Source organism: Physella acuta, unplaced genomic scaffold, assembly GCF_028476545.2.
Source record: "Physella acuta isolate Inbredline_101_S28 unplaced genomic scaffold, ASM2847654v3 ptg000316l, whole genome shotgun sequence".
In the NCBI taxonomy this organism is placed as follows: Eukaryota; Metazoa; Mollusca; class Gastropoda; family Physidae; genus Physella; species Physella acuta.
Window position 1 is genome coordinate 161,485 of NW_026731835.1, and position 21,194 is coordinate 182,678.

Here is a 21,194-nt window from a genome sequence, read left to right on the forward strand (position 1 = left end):
CATATAAAGAGGTGACACCAAAACGAAAACAAATTGTCCGCTTTAATAAGATCAGCTTTTTCTAGTTGATTGAACTATTTGCCAAAGCGATAGACAAGTTTAAGGATAGAGCGACAACTTCAAAGATTTACTAGTTTTAAGTTCACCCTATTTCAAGTCGTTTGAAAGTGACAAAAACACCTCAGGGGATGTCACCCGTCTAGTGACGCCATTGATACGATCGATCATTGACTCGATATCAGCTGGAGTCTGGTCTAGATCTAATATAGGCCATACTGTATATTGATAGATGTCATTCTTGCTTTGTGTTCATAATCCATATTTCAGAGTCCATATTGTCTGCGACCATTGTGTCGTGTAGTGGGTCCTTTTACACATTTTAAATATCGGTTATTGTGATGTGCTTGGTGGGAGAGGGGGGAGCTAAATGAAAACAACGTATTCGTGATGAGGGTTGGTTGAGTTAAGAATCTACAAGAAGATTTAGGTGGATCTTCGCCTTCTAAAGTACACTCTAGTCCAGGGGTCTCCAAACTTTTCAGTCCGAGGGCCGCATTAACTATCAAATTTCAGTTCGGGGGCCAGTTTCTTCCAGACATGTCTTTGATTTTTCTGGGCAAAGTTCCTCAGCCATCATCAACAAACGATTTTTCCTTGGACAAAAAGATCTCCGCGGGCCGGATGAGAGGACTTCGCGGGCCGCATCCGGCCCGCGGGCCGTAGTTTGGAGACCCCTGCTCTAGTCGATCAGAATGTACGACATATTGTTCTATAATCCGGGTGTATGTGGTATTATTATGCAGGTTGGGTTTTAATTATACCGTGTTGTTTTAGTATATGTGTTGTGTGTAGTGTATGTGATGTTTTAGTGTATGTAATGTCTTTATAAGTCGTACCCAAGTTTTCCAACAGTATGATTTAAACGAGTCATCTTTCATGTACGTGCGAGTTAAAATATTACTTGCACTTTAAAACTCTATAAGAACATGAATAGCATTTTAGTTTCTACATGTTCTACCGATTTTAATAAGTCAAAAGAAAATAGTTTTTTTAGTTATTATTTTTTTTTATTATCGCATACATCGGTCTCAGTTTAAATATATTTTCTTGCAAAGGTTGACCTAAAATTTCTCTGCAATTCTATTTTTGTTTATACAACTGATTTATTGATATTGCATAATTTTTTCCTTGTATCCAACCGTTATAAAAGGCATAATGATAGTTCAAAGGTATTTCTCCTGGCGTGTGGGGTCAGGGTGTGGCAGCTCTCATCCCCCGGGATCAGGTACGTGCCATTTCTCAGCCTCTGTTCAACTCACAGACTCTGGAACATTCGATCTGGTTCTCAAACAGGTTGGTGCCGACCCCGTACTGGGTGGAGCAGGTCAGGTAGACAGCGACCTTGACACAGGCTTGGCTCTGGTAGTCGTACGTGTACCTGTACGTCGTGTACTGCTCACCTGGACTGGCGCGACACCTGGTGGCCAGGAACCCGCAGTGTTCTGGGGAGAGATCGATTCATCGATACGGTCAAGTTATTGATTTAACGCATGGCGGGATGCTAGTAGGTCATAGTGCTATGTGTAAAATACTACATAATGTTAAATTTAATATATTACATAATGTTATATATAACATATTACATAATGGTATATGTAACATATTACGTGATGTTATATATATATATATATATATATATATATATATATATATATATATATATATATATATATATATATATATATATATATATATATATATATATATATATATATATATATATATTTATATATGTGTGCGGCACTTAAAGGTGTCACCCCCAGAGGCGTAGCGACAAATTTTCGAATTACACCCCCCCCCCCCTCAAACTTTCGATTTGCACCCCCTACCCCCTCAAGTTTTCGATTTGCACCCCCCCCCCCCCCTCAAACGTTCGATTTGCATCCCCCCTCAAGTTTTTCTCTATATATTTTGCTATTTTTTGCCTTGGTGTCACCCCCCCTAAATGGTGTCACCCGGTGCGGTCCGCCCCCCCCCCTCACTACGCCTCTGCATATAATCAAGCTGTTCTATAAGGGTCATTTTTAGGGGGGTTGGGTCGATTTATAGCTTTTTCAGTCTTTAAAAAACACGTAAGATCTCTTCTAATGTACAATGGCGTAGCTAGGATAATATAGGCATGCTGTCGGTGCCCCTAAAGTAAACGTCAACAGCAGCAAAGTCGACAGAGGATGACTTTTACAACAGATGTGTGCGGCATGCTAGGCTCCACTCCACCCCACGCCAGAGGGCACCCCCCCACCCCCCTCCCCTGGCCTGCAACTGCTCATCCGTATTTTACATTAATCTTTTAATCCTTCAAACAATTAGCGATATAATTATAAAGTATGACTAAGCTAATGTCACACCTGTCGAATGGCGGCAATATTGTAACCTTTGTTCTAGCTCATTTTTGTCTGGTCTACAAAACATAGAACTTTTCGATTCTTGTCTAGCAAGGGACACGCGTAAATACAGCTGCAGTAGAAAATCAAAGACTAGACATTACGCTAAAGTTTAATTTAATTAATCAAAACAACAGCATAAGACAGGGAAACATCGAGTTTGTTAAGACAAAGGCATTGTGTTCATTATGTTGTCAGATCCTTCAGTTATTTTTGGAAGCCGCCTATGACTACATCATTGAGGTTAAATTAGGTCACCGTGTACACATAACGCGTGATCAACACGAGTTATTGTTCTTTGTGTGTTAACAAATAGTTAACACGGCCATCAAAACCTGTCTACTTGTAGGTGACAAGCACTTCACAAATCACAATCTATAACATTTTGGTATTACACTTAGCGTCTTAAAACGATGGGGGGGGGGGGGGGGGCGGGGTGCGGCAAACTAAATATTGGGCTATTATTATGTAGTTTATTTACGATTTGAGTAATAGGTTGCCTGCTGTTGTTCTTTTTCTTCTTCGTTCATAATTATAATGTTGGGCGTGATTACCTCCAACACAATTAAGTATTACTGTTTAACTTGTTAGGCGCCTCATAAGCCTGCTTTTCTTTTTGGCTATGCTTCCATAACCTTTGTCCATCCAGAAACAAACTACAAAACAGCAGTACATTGTTTGAATTTGGAGTTGTCTCTCCTACATAGGGTGCTGTCCCCAGGGATTGAGCCTCATCTGCCCGGGGGTTCTAATTTGGTACTTTTTGATTAAGCAACCATGAGCTTTACCGACCTGACCACGCCAACCCATGTGTGTTGTGGCTTGACTTTCAATCCAGGGGTCCCTGGTTCGAGTACCAGTCACACAAGGCATGTACGTCACAACGGAGCGGTTGAGTTAAAGTAGATAGGTAGTCGGTTCAAATGGCCAACATGTTTACATCATGTATTCCAGGAAAAAATAAAACAGGAACACAATGCGTGTAGTCCGCGGGTTCTTGTTAACGTTAATCAACAATATTCAATTTGAAATCAAACAGGTTATGTTGAGTTACCTTTTCCTGGCACTTGACCCGCGGTCTGACCCCCGCTTCCATAGCGCCCGCCCCCGATGAGACGACCTCCGATGTGTCCACGTGAGACACAGGACGTTCGACCAAACTCTCTCTGGCACACAGTTCCGGCTGGACAGTTCTGGAATATTCCGTGGAAAAAGTAAAATTGAAGAAAATGTTGTTTTTATATTTAAATGTTAGATCGTGTTCACTAAACAACCATGGGAAACAACTTTTAAAAACATTCTAAAGATGTCATTTTCCATATCTTCCCCGTGGCCAATATATTCCATAAGTTCCAATTTTCAATGTTTTCAATGTTTGACGTATTCCCCATGTCCCATATGTTCCCAATGTCCCATATGTTCCCCATGTCCCATATATTCCATATGACCCATATGATCCCCATTACCCATATGTTCCCCATGTCCCATATGTTCCCCATAACCCATATGTTCCCCATTACCCATATGTTCCCCATGTCCCATATATTCCATATGACCCATATGTTCCCCATGTCCCATATATTCCATATGACCCATATGTTCCCTATGTTCCTTAAGGTCTACTTGTTCCCCATGCTACCCACATCTACTTACACAGTTGTGGTCAGTGTCTAGACTTGTGTAATCAAACTGACCACACTCGCAGCCCGCTACGTGGTTCTGGTTGATCCTGTGAGCGGTGTAGCAACGGTCATAGCAGTTGCCATAGTTACTGCAACACAGACATCAAATCAAAGGAATTTTTAAAATGAATTTTAAAATTTTAAGCATTTTCAAAAACCATTTATGATGATGTTTAGTGTGAATTTTCCTATTTTAAATCAGATGAATCATTTTCATGAATTTCTGGGCGCTACGGTATATGAAGAGATTTTGTGGGCAGTAATTAGTTACTACTCATTGATTAATCCTATTAAATGTTTCATTCACTTACACGTTTCCTGCCAAACCGCTTATAAAATCTTGTCCTACCTGAAATAGAGAATTAAAATTGTGTGTTCGTAGATCTATTGTCAGTAGCTCCGCAGCTTATTACTATTAGTATCGTTTAAATGTCGACCACCAACAAAAATAAAGACAATTTATAAATACAATTTTTAAAAAAAATCTGAGCTATAATCCTTCTTTTGAAAAAATTGTGGTCAAGGGGAAGTAACAATTAAATATTTCCACGCAGTAACAAGCAGAAAGAAACGTAACTCCGTTAATCTTTAATTTATAAAGAATTTGTATTGTTACCTCCCTTAGACTACAATAAATATTTCCACGCAGTAACAAGCTCAAAGGATAAAACTGCAAGTAGATATTGTCACCTCCCATAGACAACAAATAAGTATTTGCACGCAGTGACAAGAAGGAAGGGTAATAACTCTGCAAATCTTTAACGTCTAAAGTATTTATAGTGTTACCTCCCATTGACCACAAATTAAATTTTTTGTTTTTTTTATTTTAAAATTGACTTTTTTATGAATAATAAAAATTAATTAAACAAAACACAGGTTTTTATAAAAAGGAAAAAAAAAATTAATAAAATTTTTGAATAATGGGTTGGAACACTCGAAAACTTCATTCAATACGCTATGACATTGTTATGTCAATTACATTACTTTATGAAACATATTATACATTTTACACTATCAATATAATTTACACTAGCTAAATCTAGGCCCTACAATTTTTTATATTTTTTTTAAAGCTTCTCAAATTAACTACTAAAATAAATCTAATTTTATCTGATGCCTGTTGATTAAATTTTAGTTTGAATATTAGTTGATATTTTAGCGCTTGAGGTTTTTGTTATTGATGTGACGTAAGGAATCTTGAAAATAATATGTAACAAAACATAATGAACACATACCCTATAAACCCACTTCCCTATTACAAATAACGCTAAGTAACATTTTAAAACACCTTCCCCCTCAAATAATTTAACAATTCTGTGACATTACTCCTAATGACCTTTAAACGGAAAAGTTAAGTCGAAAACCAATTTATTATTTTCTAGCAGCTAGACTAAAATATGTACATCAACATACCCGGGGGTCACTAAACTATGTGTAATATTTACATCAACATACCCGTGGGTCACGTGCTAGTCTGACCTCAGTGACCTCCTGTTGTGAAGATTGAGAAACTGAAAGATACCCAATATAAATGTCCTTGTTGATTTAACTCAAACATAACCAAATAGAAACGTTTTAAATAAATTAAATAAAATATATTGATAAAAACAACATGTTTTGTTTATTTAACTAAAAAACAACAAAATAAAAATATTCTTAACCGTCCAAAGAAATAAAATGTTGGATTAAATAATAGCACACAAGACGTCCCCGACATAGGTAAAGCTGTTATTTAAATGATAACAAGAAAAAAACAAATGCATCTTCTCGCCCATCTAAATTAAAACCCAGGAGATAAATAATCTCAACCATAACCATGATATAGGCTTATAATTAGTCTATAAGACTAGCGTGGCACTCTTTTAATACACATTTGGTTCCCGAAAATTTCACAATTACTGTATTAACAATTCACAAGACACATTTTTATTTTCAACTTTTTAAACTGGTTTTAATGGCAACCAAAAACATATCAAATTGTCAAACCTAAATTAATAAGCACAGTCCGGCCAAAGCTATGTTAAAGTTCAACATATTTTCACTGAGCACACAAAAATGTCAGCATTTTTAAAAAATCAACAGTTCTACTCACCACACACGAGAACGCCCAAGAGAAGAAGTTTCATCGTTTTGTTTTTGTTTTTGTAACCAGTACCTGTTTAATGTAGCATTCGTTAAATGTTAAACTTATGAGGGTGGGTTTATTATATTGGCTTAGATTATGTGCAATGGCTTGTCTATTTTACCTTATGTATGCAGATTATGTGCAATGGCTTGTCTATGTTACCTTATGTATGTAGATTATGTGCAATGGCTTGTCTATGTTACCTTATGTATGTAGATTATGTGCAATGGCTCGTCTATGTTAGTTTATATATGTAGATAATGTGCAATGGCTCGTCTATGTTAGTTTATGTATGTAGATTTTGTTCAATGTTTCGTCTATGTTAGCTTATGTATGTAGATTATGTGCAATGGCTCGTCTATGTTAGTTTATGTATGTAGATTATGTACATTAGCTTGAGTGCTCATCTTACACATTTTGACAATAAGACAACAAAAAACTGTCACTTAACCTGAATGTGCTTGTACGTTTCCTCCTCTATTTCTTTCCATTGATAACGAGGCTCGCTAATCACACTAATTACAAACTCGCCTGAGGCTAACTCCACCGACCTTAATGACCAAACGGCCTTACCTTAACCCAAAACCGTGATGTAGCATAGTGGCAACATGCGTACATCGTAAAACTATTCAGTCACGGAGGTCTATTAAAAATTGTGCCTGTAGCTCTTCGTGTGGCAAACATCATACTAAATAAAATGCTTATCTTCTTGTGTTTCGATGTTTTCATTAGAAATAAGACTACAATGATAAACGTAATGTTTTGTCTAGTAAAGTATGTGATGTGATGTTATTAGAGACTTCTTATGAATACCAATAGAAAGTTAGTATTTCCTTGACCTATATTTTATACACTCATTAACTTCCTGTCGGCAGAGTTGTTTTTCCTTGTTTATTGTTGAGAAACATTTCACATTAACAGGATTCTCCATGGAAATTTCATTTCATTTCTGCCTGATAATCTTTCCATTGAATTAATGTGTTAACGTGAACATTTCTATGGTGGTTTACCAAGTATTAGTTTAAAAAAAAAAGTTTTACATTTAAATTTGTTCTTATCCGCCCTACCCGAACCACTACATTAGTGTGTGATCATTAGAGGTGGGAGGAGGACGGGGTAGAGGCTCGCATCCCCCCCCCCCCCGTTCATATCACGCCTCAGAGTCCTACGTCTGAGAATGGAACCTGTATATGCTTACACTGGAGCTACAACATCAGTTTGCTAAAAATAAAATACAGGAACTCTACTTCCCCAGCCCTACATCACCACCATCCTCCTCCTAAACAGGTTTAAATATTTTTTTTATTTCGAGAATTCGTAATTAACTATTAGTTTGTTCATTAATTAAATAATGCCTGAATCGGTTCAATGCTATAATGGGAAAGACGAATTAACTTAATTAATGTGTGTATGTAACCCTACAGTGTATCGCTAATAGATAAAAATTCGCTGCGTACGTAAAAGAAAAACTTACCCTAACTTAAACCCAAAACGTCGACACTAGATTGGATCGAACCTGTGTCCTGATCAAATTTTAGTTCCTACTGATTTCACCTAGTGCCGAAACTTGTATATCAAAACATGAAAACAGAGATCAATTTTTTTCTTAGCTGGTGGGATCGGTAGAGCCCTGGGAGGGAAATCTTGATCTATGACCTGTCAGGTTGGGTGACATCAGCGACAAGGGCGTCACTTAAGTGGGGCGAGGGAGGGGGCGGGGGTGAACCCGAGTACTAAAGCGGTCACGTGTTTTCGAATAAATTTTCTTTAAAAATGTTTGATGTTTTAGAATTGCTTTAACTCAGAAAAATAACTTTTAAAAGAGAAGGTGATGGGGTGGGGGTGGTGAATAATTATTAAGTTTGGTTTTTTATCGAATAAATCAAATTATTTCCTTTAATTTTATCATCTGCTCTAGTTTCAAGTATACCATGTTATAATTTACTAGCTTATAATATAGTCGATTATAATTTACTAGCTTATAATGTAGTCGATTATAATTTACTAGCTTATAATGTAGTCGATTATAATTTACTAGCTTATAATGTAGTCGATTATAATTTACTAGCTTATAATGTAGTCGATTATAATTGACTAGCTTATAAAGCAGTCGATTATAAAGTACTGATTTAGTCAATTATCATTTACTAATGTAGTAGATTACAATCTACTAGTTCCTAATGTGGTAGATTATAATGTACTAGGTTATAATGAAGTAGATTATTGTGTACAATGTTATGATGAAGATGATTATTGTATAAAGATTATAATGTTGCAATTTACTAAGGTATAATGTAAGGTCTTGTAATTTGACTACTTCTGTGCTGTGATTTAACTAACTGATCACCAATCACTTACTACCTAGTGTGAAACAAGCAGTATATCACTAGCCGTGTGTAGGGGCACGATGACGTCATGCATAGGGTGACGTCACTCATTGATGAGACTCTACTTAGAGAAAGGTGAGGTTCTTTGCGGTTGTTATTTATTTTTAAACTGATGATGTAGGCTTTTACAATAACCAGAGTTTTGTATTTAAATTAATAAAACATACTTCAAACCAGTTTTAGCTCAACCAAATAAATGAAACAAAAATTAATTTCAAAATGAACTTAAATAAAGTCACCCTCTCGGACTTAGTGATACTTAAATAAATCTTTAAGAATTTTTACTCCAATACGTCCTTCATCATCTTTGCATAACAGTAACGCTGTTAGCTAATCTCGACATTTCTTTTTTTAACAATAAAAACATTTTAGCGAAACAATTGTACACAACAACAAAAAAAAAAAACGAAAAAAAAATAAAAATTATGACTTTATTGAATATATTTGAACAAAATTTCAGTAGCCTCCCTTGATTGCCTGACAGGTTCTAAGACACTCCTGTTGGCTGGGGAAGATGTTGCTGGACACGCCCACCTGGTAGCTGCAGGAGCTGTAGACGGAGACCTTGACACAGTTCTGGAGCTGGTAGTCGAAGGTGAACCTGACCACCGTGTTGTAGTCCCCTGGGTTAGCCCGGCAGGTGGCCGACAGGTAGCCACAGTGACCTGCAGGGGAAAGGTCAACCACATAAAAAATAACTTTAGATCTAAACACTATGCTACATTTGTACTTTCATTTCACGTATCCCATTATTACAAGTACACACAAAGGAATATATATATATATATATATATATATATATATATATATATATATATATATATATATATATATATATATATATATATATATATATGTGTGTGTGTGTGTGTGTATATATATATATATATATATATATATATATATATATATACACACACACACACACATATATATATATATTTTTTTTTTTTATTTATCTATAAACTACATTAGCTGCTACTACACATTTCTATAATACATAAGATGTTTTGTCTCACCTTCCCTGATTGGCTGACCCTTGACCGGACCACCAATGGGACCTTGGGTAAAGTCGTACTGGACACAGTTGCACCCAGTGACCAGATACCTGTTGGGGTTGACCTGGTAAGCGCTGTAGCAACGGTCGTAGCAGTTGCCTTGGTTACTGAGGAAGATTTGTGCTTACGGTAAGCCATTTTTAGAATGCTGCGTTTAAAATGTGTATATATAATGCATTTAACATGTTTATATATATATGTTATTATTGTATCAATATGAATCGGCGTGGTCGAATGGTAGAGCATGTGACTGCTAACTCGAAAGTCTCGTGTTCGAATCCGTGTTCAAGCTAGTCCCAGAGTCCTCCCAGCTCTGATGTTTACCTGACTCACGTTAAGGAAACCAATGGCGGCTGGACATATTTCCTATCACACTAACCCTTAATATGGCGAGGTCACAAACATAGTTGGTCTACTTCGCTTGTCAGGTTCAAAAAGGTACTGACATATATCAATATTCTTATCAGACACAGAGTTCATTGTCTTGGAATATGCTTTTTAAACTTGATTCTAAGCAAAGTGCATTCAACATTTTTAAAGGTAGTTTTTGCAGTTTAAAACACTACAAAGATAACTATCATGTGGGCTTGCTAGACAATATTTTTTAAATAAATAAACTCGTTACTATTTCGCTGTAGAGTAACAAAAGAAAAAAAAAAACTTACATGTTACCTACTAGGCCATCAACATAACCCTGAAACACATCAAGTTTGGATTATCGTATTAAACATCAAGCTTGGGTTATCGTATTAAACATCGAGTTTGGATTATCGTATTAAACATCGAGTTTGGGTTAGCTTTTTAACCATTAAGTTTTGGATTAGCGTTTCAACTTTATTCTAAAACATTGTGGTATCAATTTGACAACAATCGCTTTGGTGAACTCAGAGCTTGAACTCATTTTTTATGACGCATCATTTAAGACACATTACATTCATCATTTTTAGCTCTTTAAGAAACCTACAGTTTTTACAGCTATGCATATAAATTCTGGAGGTAAAAATATAAGTTAAATTAACTCACGGGTTGTTGAAAGGAAGGGGCGGCTGGAAAGAAAAATATATAAAAATATTTTTTTAATACATGACACTAATAGAAAGCAATGTATTAAATTTACAAATATATTTTAACGAAACAAACCTGGTTGTAGTGAGAGAGTTTTACTTACCAAGTGCCAACAGAAACGCGCACACAGCAAGGAAAACCATTTTCAGTCGATCGGTCTGTCAGTAGATTCTATTTTAAAATTTGTAATTTTTGCGAAGGTTAGAAAAAGAAGTATACAACTTGTTAAATACTAAATTTAAAAAATTTGATTGACTTGGTGCAAACTGCTGAGGCTTGAGAGATGTACAAACCAAGAAAAATTTTACAGCGGCTTCTTGCGTTTAACCATGGACATATATTTTGTTCAAATGTTTAGTTTACTGAGTACGGAGTAAACATTTTCTCCTGAGGTTGAAACACAACTGACGTAATTAGAAACTAAATTATCCTAAATTTGAAACCACATTGTCAGAAATTTAAAACTAAATCATCTCTTTTTTAAAATCAAAATGTTCCTAATTTAAAAATAAATAATCCCTAATTTAAAATTTGAAACGAAACTGCACCTAAATTGAAACCAAAATGTTTCTAGTTTAAAGCCATATTGTTTATTTCTATTGTTTATTTTTATACACTAGTAAGCGTTAATGACAAATAACTGCTCTAAATGAGACCGATGTTCCTGAATAGCCTACAAGAAAGTGCATGAAATTAAACATTGAATGAAGTACCAAACCGGCATCTCTCACCTGTAGACTTGACGCTTGTAAAAATCTGGCCTGTCCTGTGTGAAGATCTCCCAAGAACTGGACAAGTTTTATACTGCCAGCAACTGTCACAAGGAAACGGGACACGATTTCCTGTTCTGGGATTGGTCAAGATGGACATGGATCCGGGTCAAACGGTCATGGCACTTGACGAATTATTTGCTAGAGGTTTCTGCAAAAACTTACAATAAGGGCAAACGTTGGGGGGAAAAAACTTGACTTAATTCAAATGCAGGGTTGTGAAGTGCAAAAACAGATATAAAATGAGGGTGGGGATAAATGTGCAAGGGGGGGGGGTGAGGGTGTGTGTGGTTAGTTAGTTTCCTGACAGCTATTTTTGTAAGCAAAAGTTTGGGAACATTTTTAAAAAAAAACAACAATAATTTGCACTAGGATGACATCTCTGATAAAAATATTTTAATATCACTGTAAGAACAGCTGTAAAACAAGGGTGGGGACAAATGTGCAAATACTTTGTGGGGGGGGGGGGGAGGGTGAATCTAGTTAATTTCCTGACAGCTAGCTTTGTAATCAAAACCTTAAGGTCATTTTGCACTAGGATGACATCTCAGTAAAAACAGCTGTAAATCAAACGTGGAAATAAAATAATTGCAGGGGCATGGGGGGGGGGGTAGTTAAGGTTAGTTAGTTTCCTGGAAGCTAACTTTGTAAATAAAACATTTGTTGTTTGAATTGCACTTGGGTAACATCTCGATTCTAATATGTTGATATTACCGCTACATTCTAAATACATTCTATCTTCCATTAAGTGTTAAACCCATTGAATGCCATCGACAAAACTATTTCTTCTTGTATATTAGTGATCAGTCAGTGTTAGCAGCTGAGTTTAACTATTGTGTGGCTCAAAAGCAGGGGTCTCCAAACTACGGCAGCGGGCCGATGCGGCCCGCAAGGTCCTCTCATCCGGCCCGCGGAGATCTTTTTGTCCACGAAAAAAATGTCTGTTGGAGGTGGCTGAGGAACTTTGCCCACAAAATTAAAAACAATTGGAAAATATAGCTTTGGGTGCAAATACCTTTGCCCACCGTGTTGCAGACATTGGTGAAAACGTCGTGACTCAAATAGCGAAAAATGCAAGCACGTTTCGCAATTTTTTAATTGTAATGGATGAGTCGCTGGACAGCTCAACTGCTTATGTTCATTAGGGGCGTGGATGAAGACATAAACATGACACAAGTGCTGGCTTCCCTACATAATATGTATGGCACTGTTACCGGAGAGGATATATTGAATAATTTAAAGAAAACATTTTCTGATTATAACTTGGACTGGACTAACCTCAGTTACCTGACTGTTGATGGGGAAAAGGATATTAGTGGCATAAAGAAAGGCTTGGTTGGACAAGCGAATGAGAAAAATATTCTACAACCAATGCTCCTGCACTCTATTATTCATCAGCAAGCTTTGTGTGCTAAATATAAGGACATTAGCAGTGTACAGAATCCTGCGGTGAAGATGGCGAATTTAATAAGATCACATGGGCTCGACCATAGATATAGAATACGTGAAGAATAATTTGAGAGCAAAATTAGACCTCGAGTGTGTTGTCGGCCCCCGACAGTGTTTCTTTCAGATTTTTTTCTCTGGGGGGGGGGGGCGGTACTTGAACTTTGTATATATTTGTATATAAATTATATTCTGTTGGGGGGGGGGGGGGGGGCGAGCGGTAGATGTTTTTTTGGGTGGGGGCTCCGTAACACCGAAGATATGCCGTGAGGAAACTCTGGCCCCCGAACTGATATTTGATAGTCAATGCGGCCCTCGGTCTGAAAAATTTGAAGACCCATGCTCTAAAGTAAGAGGTGAGACACTAAGTAGGTTCTGTGATTGTGAATTTTTTCGACTGAACTAAGAAAGCCTTTGTAGAAATCAAAGCAAGTAAATAATATTAAAGCTGCACTAAACGTCAATTTTGTACACACACGATTACTACAGTCTTGATTACTACGTGAAAGCAAAAGTAATGAAACCTGAATATTTTACGAAAAAAAAAATAAGCAACTGTTCTCACATAAAACGATCATCCTTGAATATAATTGATGAAGAATCAATTATATGATTAAAAACAAAAGCGTTAATCACAAAAGTTAAGTTTGAAATGTGCGGTTAATCTTTTAGTGTATATAAATAGAAAATATAGAGTATTTTCTTATACGTTAATTACAGAGTATACTTGCCTATGTACATAGTTACATACACATTCGCACACACGAACATATATATATATATATATATATATATATATATTTATATATATATATATATATATATATATATATATATATATATATATATATATACAAGATTATCAAGCTTTTCTTTAACTCGATTGCTCAAGCTTTCTTTACGTTTTGTCATGGATACGCTGAAAATTTCTCTTAAGTCAACAGAACCGAGTTATTTGAACTTCAAACGTAGGTAAAGTTTTACATAAGTTTTTTTTAAATTTAGCCCTACAATACAATGGCATCACAAAGACAATAGCTAGCAATTGGTTGTTAGCTAAAGATTTATAAGAGGACAAGACTGATTTTAGAAACTAAATTTCTTTTCAAGCATAACCCTAACCAACACTGATAAACGACAACATAATACACCATTTATAAAACACCATTTATAAAACACCATTTATAAAACACCATTTATAAAACACCATTTATAAAACACCATTTATTAAACACCATTTATAAAACACCATTTATAAAACACCATTTATAAAACACCATTTATAAAACACCATTTATAAAACACCATTTATAAAACACCATTTATAAACACCATTTATAAAACACCATTTATAAAACACCATTTATAAAACACCATTTATAAAACACCATTTATAAAAAACCATTTATAAAACACCATAATTTATAAAACACCAGTTAAAAGCCTTGCTGGTACCTGGGCTGCTCTCGCACGTGATATTAATTAAACCGGTGTTAATTTTCTGGCCGAACAGGTGGACACCGACAGGTGGGCTATGGATGGTGTCCTCTGACAGGTAAACTCTGACAGGTGGAGCGTCCTGTGTTTGATGACCCTCAGTAGCCAGAGCATTCAGATACGGTGGAAAGTTGTGTTTTCTCCCGTTTCTCACAGATAGATCCTGGCTGTTGCGCTACATAGTAACATATTATTTTTGCATAAGTATATTATTATATACCTTCTTTTTCACAAACATGATATATAATAATAATAAATTATCAATATATACTTTTTTTCACAAATATATAGGTATATATATATATATATATATATATATATATATATATATATATATATATATATATATATATATATATATATATATATATAATTTCTCGGAACATTTTTTTAAGGAACACAGTTACAGCCATATAATCTAATATATGCTAATTCGTGATGCATGTAACACACGTACATCACATAATCATCCAACCCCTTCTACCCCGATATAACGTTGTATAATGACGTTACCTCAAACCAGCCCACCTTATATAACACGACTAGTTACCATTGTAGGAACACTAAGGCCTCAACACAATTTACTCCTGGAAACTTTTTGTATGAGACTTAGATTTTAGAGAGAAAAAAAAACAACTAATTATTAGAAGCAGTGAGGTATCGTATTGGTAAAGAAGAAGTTATATATAGAGGTTAGTTGTGTTTAACACACACACCCAGCTGTTCAAAATTGCAGTTTGCAATTTAATATCAATCAAGTGAAACCAGTGTTGCATTTTAGCCAAGCTTATCAACAGTCTGTTCCCATGTTTTCGTTCGTTTAGAATATTTGAGCGGTCAATGCCATGATGTTTAATAGAGCAGGATTATTAATGATGACGTTTCGCGTGTAAGGTTAAAATATTTTTCATGTACTGCTGTCAGTAAAATGGCACAAAATGAAAATTTGTCAATTTTTTTTTTATAAATAAATGAGACGGAACTAGGTCAAGGTCAATTAAAACTGGATCCATCAAAGTCAAACAAAATAAATTGTACTTGAAAGTTCAAAGGTTAATTGACTGCAGGCAAATCTTAAAAATAAATAAACAATTTGGACTGCATTAACACTATGAGAAAATATATCTAAATAACCAATTTAAGAAGTTTATCCTTGACAAATGTAAACCTTATTTTGAAAACTTTCATGACGAATGTTAAACCATCTCTGTAGACTATTCTTGACCCGCGGTGTATTATTAGCTTTTTATCCCACGTGATCATTACAACAATAAACAAGACAAAACAAACTTCAATATAAAAAACACAAAAGCTGCCTAGATTCAGCTACCCACTCTAGAGACAGCTCTCTGGTTCATATTCAAACGCCTACTTAAAAAAAACAGCTGCCTACATTTAAAACAGCCGTCCATTATAATTACTGCTGCCCACTATGAGGAAAGTTGCCCAAAGCCACCCGCCTACTATGTATGTATAATTTATAAAATTATTTGCCTACCTGTCTTTTTCATAAGTAATAGATTTCTTTTGGAATGGGTAATAATAGTCAAAACACTTTTTTCTGAAATATTATCTCAGGTAAAGTGTCTAATATATTCTGAGAGTATTGTATTACTATCCTATTTTAAGTAACAGCGCTCTGTATTATATGAAAAGAATTCCTTGGGTAGAAAATTCACACAAAGATTTTCTCAAACTCCTGAAGCTTAATTATCATATTAGTATTATATTAGTTAAAAACGTTTTCACCCGTATTTTGAAAGCTATTTATGTTATTCTAATGCAGGGGTTCCCAACCCTCTGCCCGCGGGCGCCATGGCGCCCGCTGAACGGTTCGTATGTGCCCTCCTCTCACTATTTGACAGAGACAGAATTTTTTTCATAAACATTTTAAAATATGATCTATTTTTATTCATTTGTTACTGTTTTAATTTTTTTTTTGACTGCCTAGGTTTATTAAATATGTTCGATACTTGTCCCAACTTGTCTAGCGGCGGGCCAGACTGCACTATCTAGTAACTATTTACGTTTTGTAAATACATTTCTCTGTGTGTATGCAATTTGAAAAAAATGCCAAATAATTTTATTATTTTGAAACATTTTTATTATTTATTAATACATTATGACTATAAGAAAATAAGAAAATAAATTATGGGAAAATGACAAGTTATGGAAGGAGTTTGTCGATTTAAAATAGGTGGTGCCCGCCACCCTCCCGATATTTTAGAATGTGGTCTAGAGTAAAAATAAAGGTTGGGAACCCCTGTTCTAATGGGTTGCAAGTTTTAAAGATCAACCTTTTTTTCGAACACGAATTAGCAAAACAAAATGAAATCACAAGTCGATTCGTCGCTACAGTGATGTTATTAAATGTTGTGTCCAGAGATATGACATTAATATTTCATATTATGTAACATGAAATATAAGCAATCTTGTATATATTATGTTAACAATATTTATTTTTATTTAACAGCTGTCTGTGTCTCCTCAGTTGATTCACTTCTCCCATTTGGATATTTGTGCAAAGTGTTTATGGCGTAAAAAAAACATTCTGACTTTTACTACATTTTCTAAATATGGCGACTACATAATGAAAGAAAAACAGCAAAGTCTAGTCGGATTAACTATTATTTATTTACTAAACTAGTACTTGAACAAATACACGTGCAATGATAGAAACAGATCAATCACTGAAAAAAATACTTTCTCTAAAACATATTTTTTCTGATGTGTAACAAACAAAAAAATTCTTACACACTAAATTAAACCCTATCATACAATTTAACCATGCAGTCAAGGGTGCATTTTCTGCTAGACAATTAAACTACACCTAGTTTTAAATTAAGTACAAAAAACTAAATTTACATACAATTTTCTGACAGAAACAACTACTAAAATAAACAATTTTCTGTTTTCACAAATAAACAAAATGTTCACTTATTCATAAACGATTTTACTTTGAAAATTCTTTTTTTTTTTCAGAAAAGGCCATTTTATTTTTAAAAGAGCATTTTTATTAAAAATTAGTTGTTTGTTTTTAGATTAAATCTTCAAAATATTTTATCAAAGTGTTGGGATTGTGACGATCCTTTAATACTTCCTGTTGTTGTACTCGCAAGCCTGGGAACACTCCAACTGGGTCAGGAAGACGTTGCTAGCGACGCCGTAAGACGAGGCACAGGAGTTGTAGACGAAGACTTTGACGCAGGTCTTGAGTTGGTTGTCGTAGGTGTACCTGTACACGGCGTTGTATTCACCTGGGCTGGCACGGCAGTTGGGGGCCAGGTAGCCACAGTTACCTGAGTTTAGTTATACGATAAAAGAAGTTGCTTAAGACCAGACTTGAATTCTAAACCTGAATCTAACTGTAAATTTATTCCTTACCCTAGCCATTACCTAAAACGTAATCATAACGAGATAATTTTAGACAAAAAGGTTGAAATTAAAATCGTTATTCTAAAGTACTGTCACTATGGCGTTTTGTTTTTATCTATATTTCTTGTCACATATTTTGTTTATTTAGGGGAAAATAAAAAAGCCAAGTTGAAATAAAAAGCAGAACTACATTCAGTGTTTCTTCCAGACTTTTTTCGCTGGGGGGGGGGGGGGGCACTTGAAATTTTCGGGGGGGGGGTAGACTTTCTTCTGGTTGGGGGGGGCGGACACTGTTCAAAGTATATATTTTCTATATAAATTGTATAATTTTCATTTCGTTCGGGGGGGGGGGGGGGGGCGGTAGAATTTTTTCGCGCCCCCCCCCCCCCTCCCCCCCGAAGAGATGCCTGGAAGAAACTCAGACTACATTACTTTGATGAATAAAAACTGTTACTAATATACAACACAAGAATCTAAATTATTACATCAGCTATCAATTTAAGGCAAGTAAAACAAAAGTTATCCCCTGTTACCTCTGATGCCTCCACCAATGCGTGCATCATCTACGGGGATTCCGTTCTTGAAGTCGTATTGGTTACAGTTACAACCTGATACAAAGTAGGCGTTAGGATTTCTTCGGAAGGCCGACAGACAACGGTCGTAGCAGTTACTGTAGGATAAACGAACTAAAGTAAGCAAGCAATACAAATACAAGTTACATGAATGACGTTCTCATTGGTTCAGAAAAAAATATCAATCTAACAAATTGTAGACAGCTTTGTTATGTTCACGTTGTTTCTTGAAATTATAATCTACATTTTTACAGAAAACGCAAATATTAACACCCAGTTACATGTAGTTTAAAATATTTGAATGAAATTTGATTTTAAAATTAATAATTAAAAACTTACTTTGGTCCACCCTTGAAGCCATGGAATAAATAAAAAACATCAATTAGCCATATGACAGTAATCAGAAGAAATGGAGTGTAGAGTGTGTTTTATTTTTTTTATGATCGGTCCAATTAATAGTTGGATAAAACAATAATACATTTTTAGAATTCTAACAACAAATATAGGAATCTAAAATGTCTAACGCTACAAGAAAAAGAAGCAATGTATGCACGTTATAAGATTTCTAAAAACGTTTTTATTTTATGATTTTTTAAACATCTCAACATATTTTCTCTCCCTCCACCTTCCTATAAAGATTTACAGCTCTGTATTGCTATCTTAAATACATTTCTTTTGTGAATATAATTATAATTTGTTAACATTGTTTATTCTCAAAATATTTAGATATGCTTGCTTAAACACATTTAGTGATTATAAATACCCTAAGCTGGTAGCTAAAACAAGAATTAAAACTCATCTTACCGGTTGCTGGAATGATGGGGCAACTGAAAAAAATAAATGTTTTATTTAGATCATATTTTTACAGTATAGAGAAAATATATTTGATCATTGTACAGCTGAATATACACAAAAGAGTTTTGCAATATAGCGTAAATTTACATTTACAACATTTTAATATGTTGACTTTAAAACATTTAAAGAAATCTGCGCTTTCTTAACTGAAATACTTCTAAAAGTCTACACTAGCTGTAACACAAGAAGAATTATCTATGAAAATGATCTTCTTATATCGGCAAATTTCCTTTATCTACACAGTTCTTATAAAAACCAAACAAAGTGTGCCCGTTAATTTTTAAGATGTCACAAAAACAACTTACCAAGTAGAAGCACAACACCAAGTAGAGCAATAATGGCCATGGTAGATCTGAAGATAGAATAACGATTCAGGTTATATTTATTTGGAATTAAAAAAAACTTTAGTTAAATGGTAACAAGCCAGTCTAAAAATGAATATAGGCATATATATATATATATATATATATATATATATATATATATATATATATATATATATATATATATTTATATTTATATTTATATATATATATACACACTATATGTAATAAGTCAGTCTAAATATATATATATATATATATATATATATATATATATATATATATATATATATATATATATATATATAATACATCTGTATATGTTAAACGTAAATTAAAAGTTACCTGTGTAGTTGAGCTTGAAGCTGGAGAGTTCTGGCAACTGTTTGTGTTGTCTGTTGGTACCAGACCTGTAGAGTGACCAGCCGTTATATAGCATCCAGCAGAAGGACATTTACCTGTAGCAGGATAGGCAGGTAAGACATGATTGACGACATCACTTAATTTCCTGGTTACGTTACGACGAAACGGATACAGCTGAATGTTTTGGGTACTGCTGTTTTCCTCAGATAACGTACATCCGGTTATTTGGTCGTCCTCTGTATTTAGACGGTGTTTTTGTTCTGCTATGTACAAGACGATGTTCTTATATTCGGATAAAGAGAACATTTACGATTTCAAAATGTGTTAAATGTTAGAAAGTGGCCTACCGTCCGCTTACTTTAAAGCCGCAATCATTTAAAATAAGCAATTAAGCAAATGTCTACTTTTGTTAACAAATCAGGGTCATTTTTATTATTTTGACACAATTGCGTCTTAGTTACGCTAAAATATATTACCTGTGTTGCTAAGTTTCATTTATCAAATTATAATTAATGTACATAATTAATGAATGCATCACATTCTAGGTCTAGAAAAACAACACTGACAAAATGGCCAAGTATTTGTCATGCGGTCATTATCTCTTAACTATATACGGTACTACCTCACTCTCTTCTCCCTCTACTCGTGTTTTATAAGGTATATGTATGTACACAATTGTTTAACCTAATCTATATATGAATTTACATATTTTTAACGGTAGAGCTATATGTATGTACACATTTGTTTATACAGAGAATTTTTTATGTACAAACAGTAGCGTACGCAGGGGGGGGGAGCAGGGGGAGCGGCCGCTCCCCCTCTGGCCATTTTCAGCAAAGTGGCGCCTTTTTGGAAACTTTTTAAACTCTAAGTTTTAAACAATGATATTTGTTAAAAAATATTTTTGGTCGTCACATCTATGTAAATCACAAGATTTCTTTTCATGCAGCAATTAAGCATTTTTGTACTTGTCTAGTAGTGTCTACGTTTACAACACGTATTAACAGCTGCATCAGTTTGTCATTCTAAAAATAACCATTACGATGCATTGCAATGTTTAAAAAACCTTAACGGGTAGTACCACTTGGCAAGAGGGGTGTTAAGTTTAAGGCAACTGTATAATGTATTTGCTTACGAATAATTGAATTAGAAAATGTTATACATAAAACTTCACACATAATTACTTTGTATATACAGTTTGAATCGTGTGATCAATTAAAAAAAATTACAAT

The 21,194-nt window shown here is 34.7% G+C and overlaps 3 protein-coding genes across 3 annotated transcripts; all 3 read right to left on the bottom strand.

Moving 5' to 3' along the window:
- Positions 1-1,071: 1,071 nt before the first annotated feature.
- Positions 1,072-7,875, bottom strand: LOC131940410 (uncharacterized). The gene is made up of 7 exons (XM_059299015.1): positions 7,726-7,875; positions 6,219-6,281; positions 5,582-5,637; positions 4,438-4,475; positions 4,098-4,215; positions 3,499-3,637; positions 1,072-1,502 (listed from the first exon to the last, which is right to left on the bottom strand). Exons 2-7 carry the CDS (start codon positions 6,250-6,252, stop codon positions 1,300-1,302), a joined length of 588 nt encoding a protein of 195 aa, XP_059154998.1. The 5' UTR covers positions 6,253-6,281; positions 7,726-7,875; the 3' UTR covers positions 1,072-1,299.
- Positions 7,876-9,070: 1,195 nt separating this feature from the next.
- LOC131940413 (uncharacterized) lies at positions 9,071-11,537 on the bottom strand. Its single transcript, XM_059299019.1, has 6 exons — positions 11,493-11,537; positions 10,865-10,932; positions 10,720-10,742; positions 10,362-10,390; positions 9,658-9,803; positions 9,071-9,303 (listed from the first exon to the last, which is right to left on the bottom strand). Exons 2-6 carry the CDS (start codon positions 10,902-10,904, stop codon positions 9,095-9,097), a joined length of 447 nt encoding a protein of 148 aa, XP_059155002.1. The 5' UTR covers positions 10,905-10,932; positions 11,493-11,537; the 3' UTR covers positions 9,071-9,094.
- A 5,552-nt stretch (positions 11,538-17,089) lies between these two features.
- On the bottom strand, positions 17,090-20,071 carry LOC131940414 (uncharacterized). Its single transcript, XM_059299020.1, has 6 exons — positions 19,945-20,071; positions 19,582-19,628; positions 19,226-19,248; positions 18,761-18,771; positions 18,383-18,519; positions 17,090-17,773 (listed from the first exon to the last, which is right to left on the bottom strand). Exons 2-6 carry the CDS (start codon positions 19,619-19,621, stop codon positions 17,565-17,567), a joined length of 420 nt encoding a protein of 139 aa, XP_059155003.1. The 5' UTR covers positions 19,622-19,628; positions 19,945-20,071; the 3' UTR covers positions 17,090-17,564.
- Between the last annotated feature and the right edge of the window lie 1,123 nt (positions 20,072-21,194).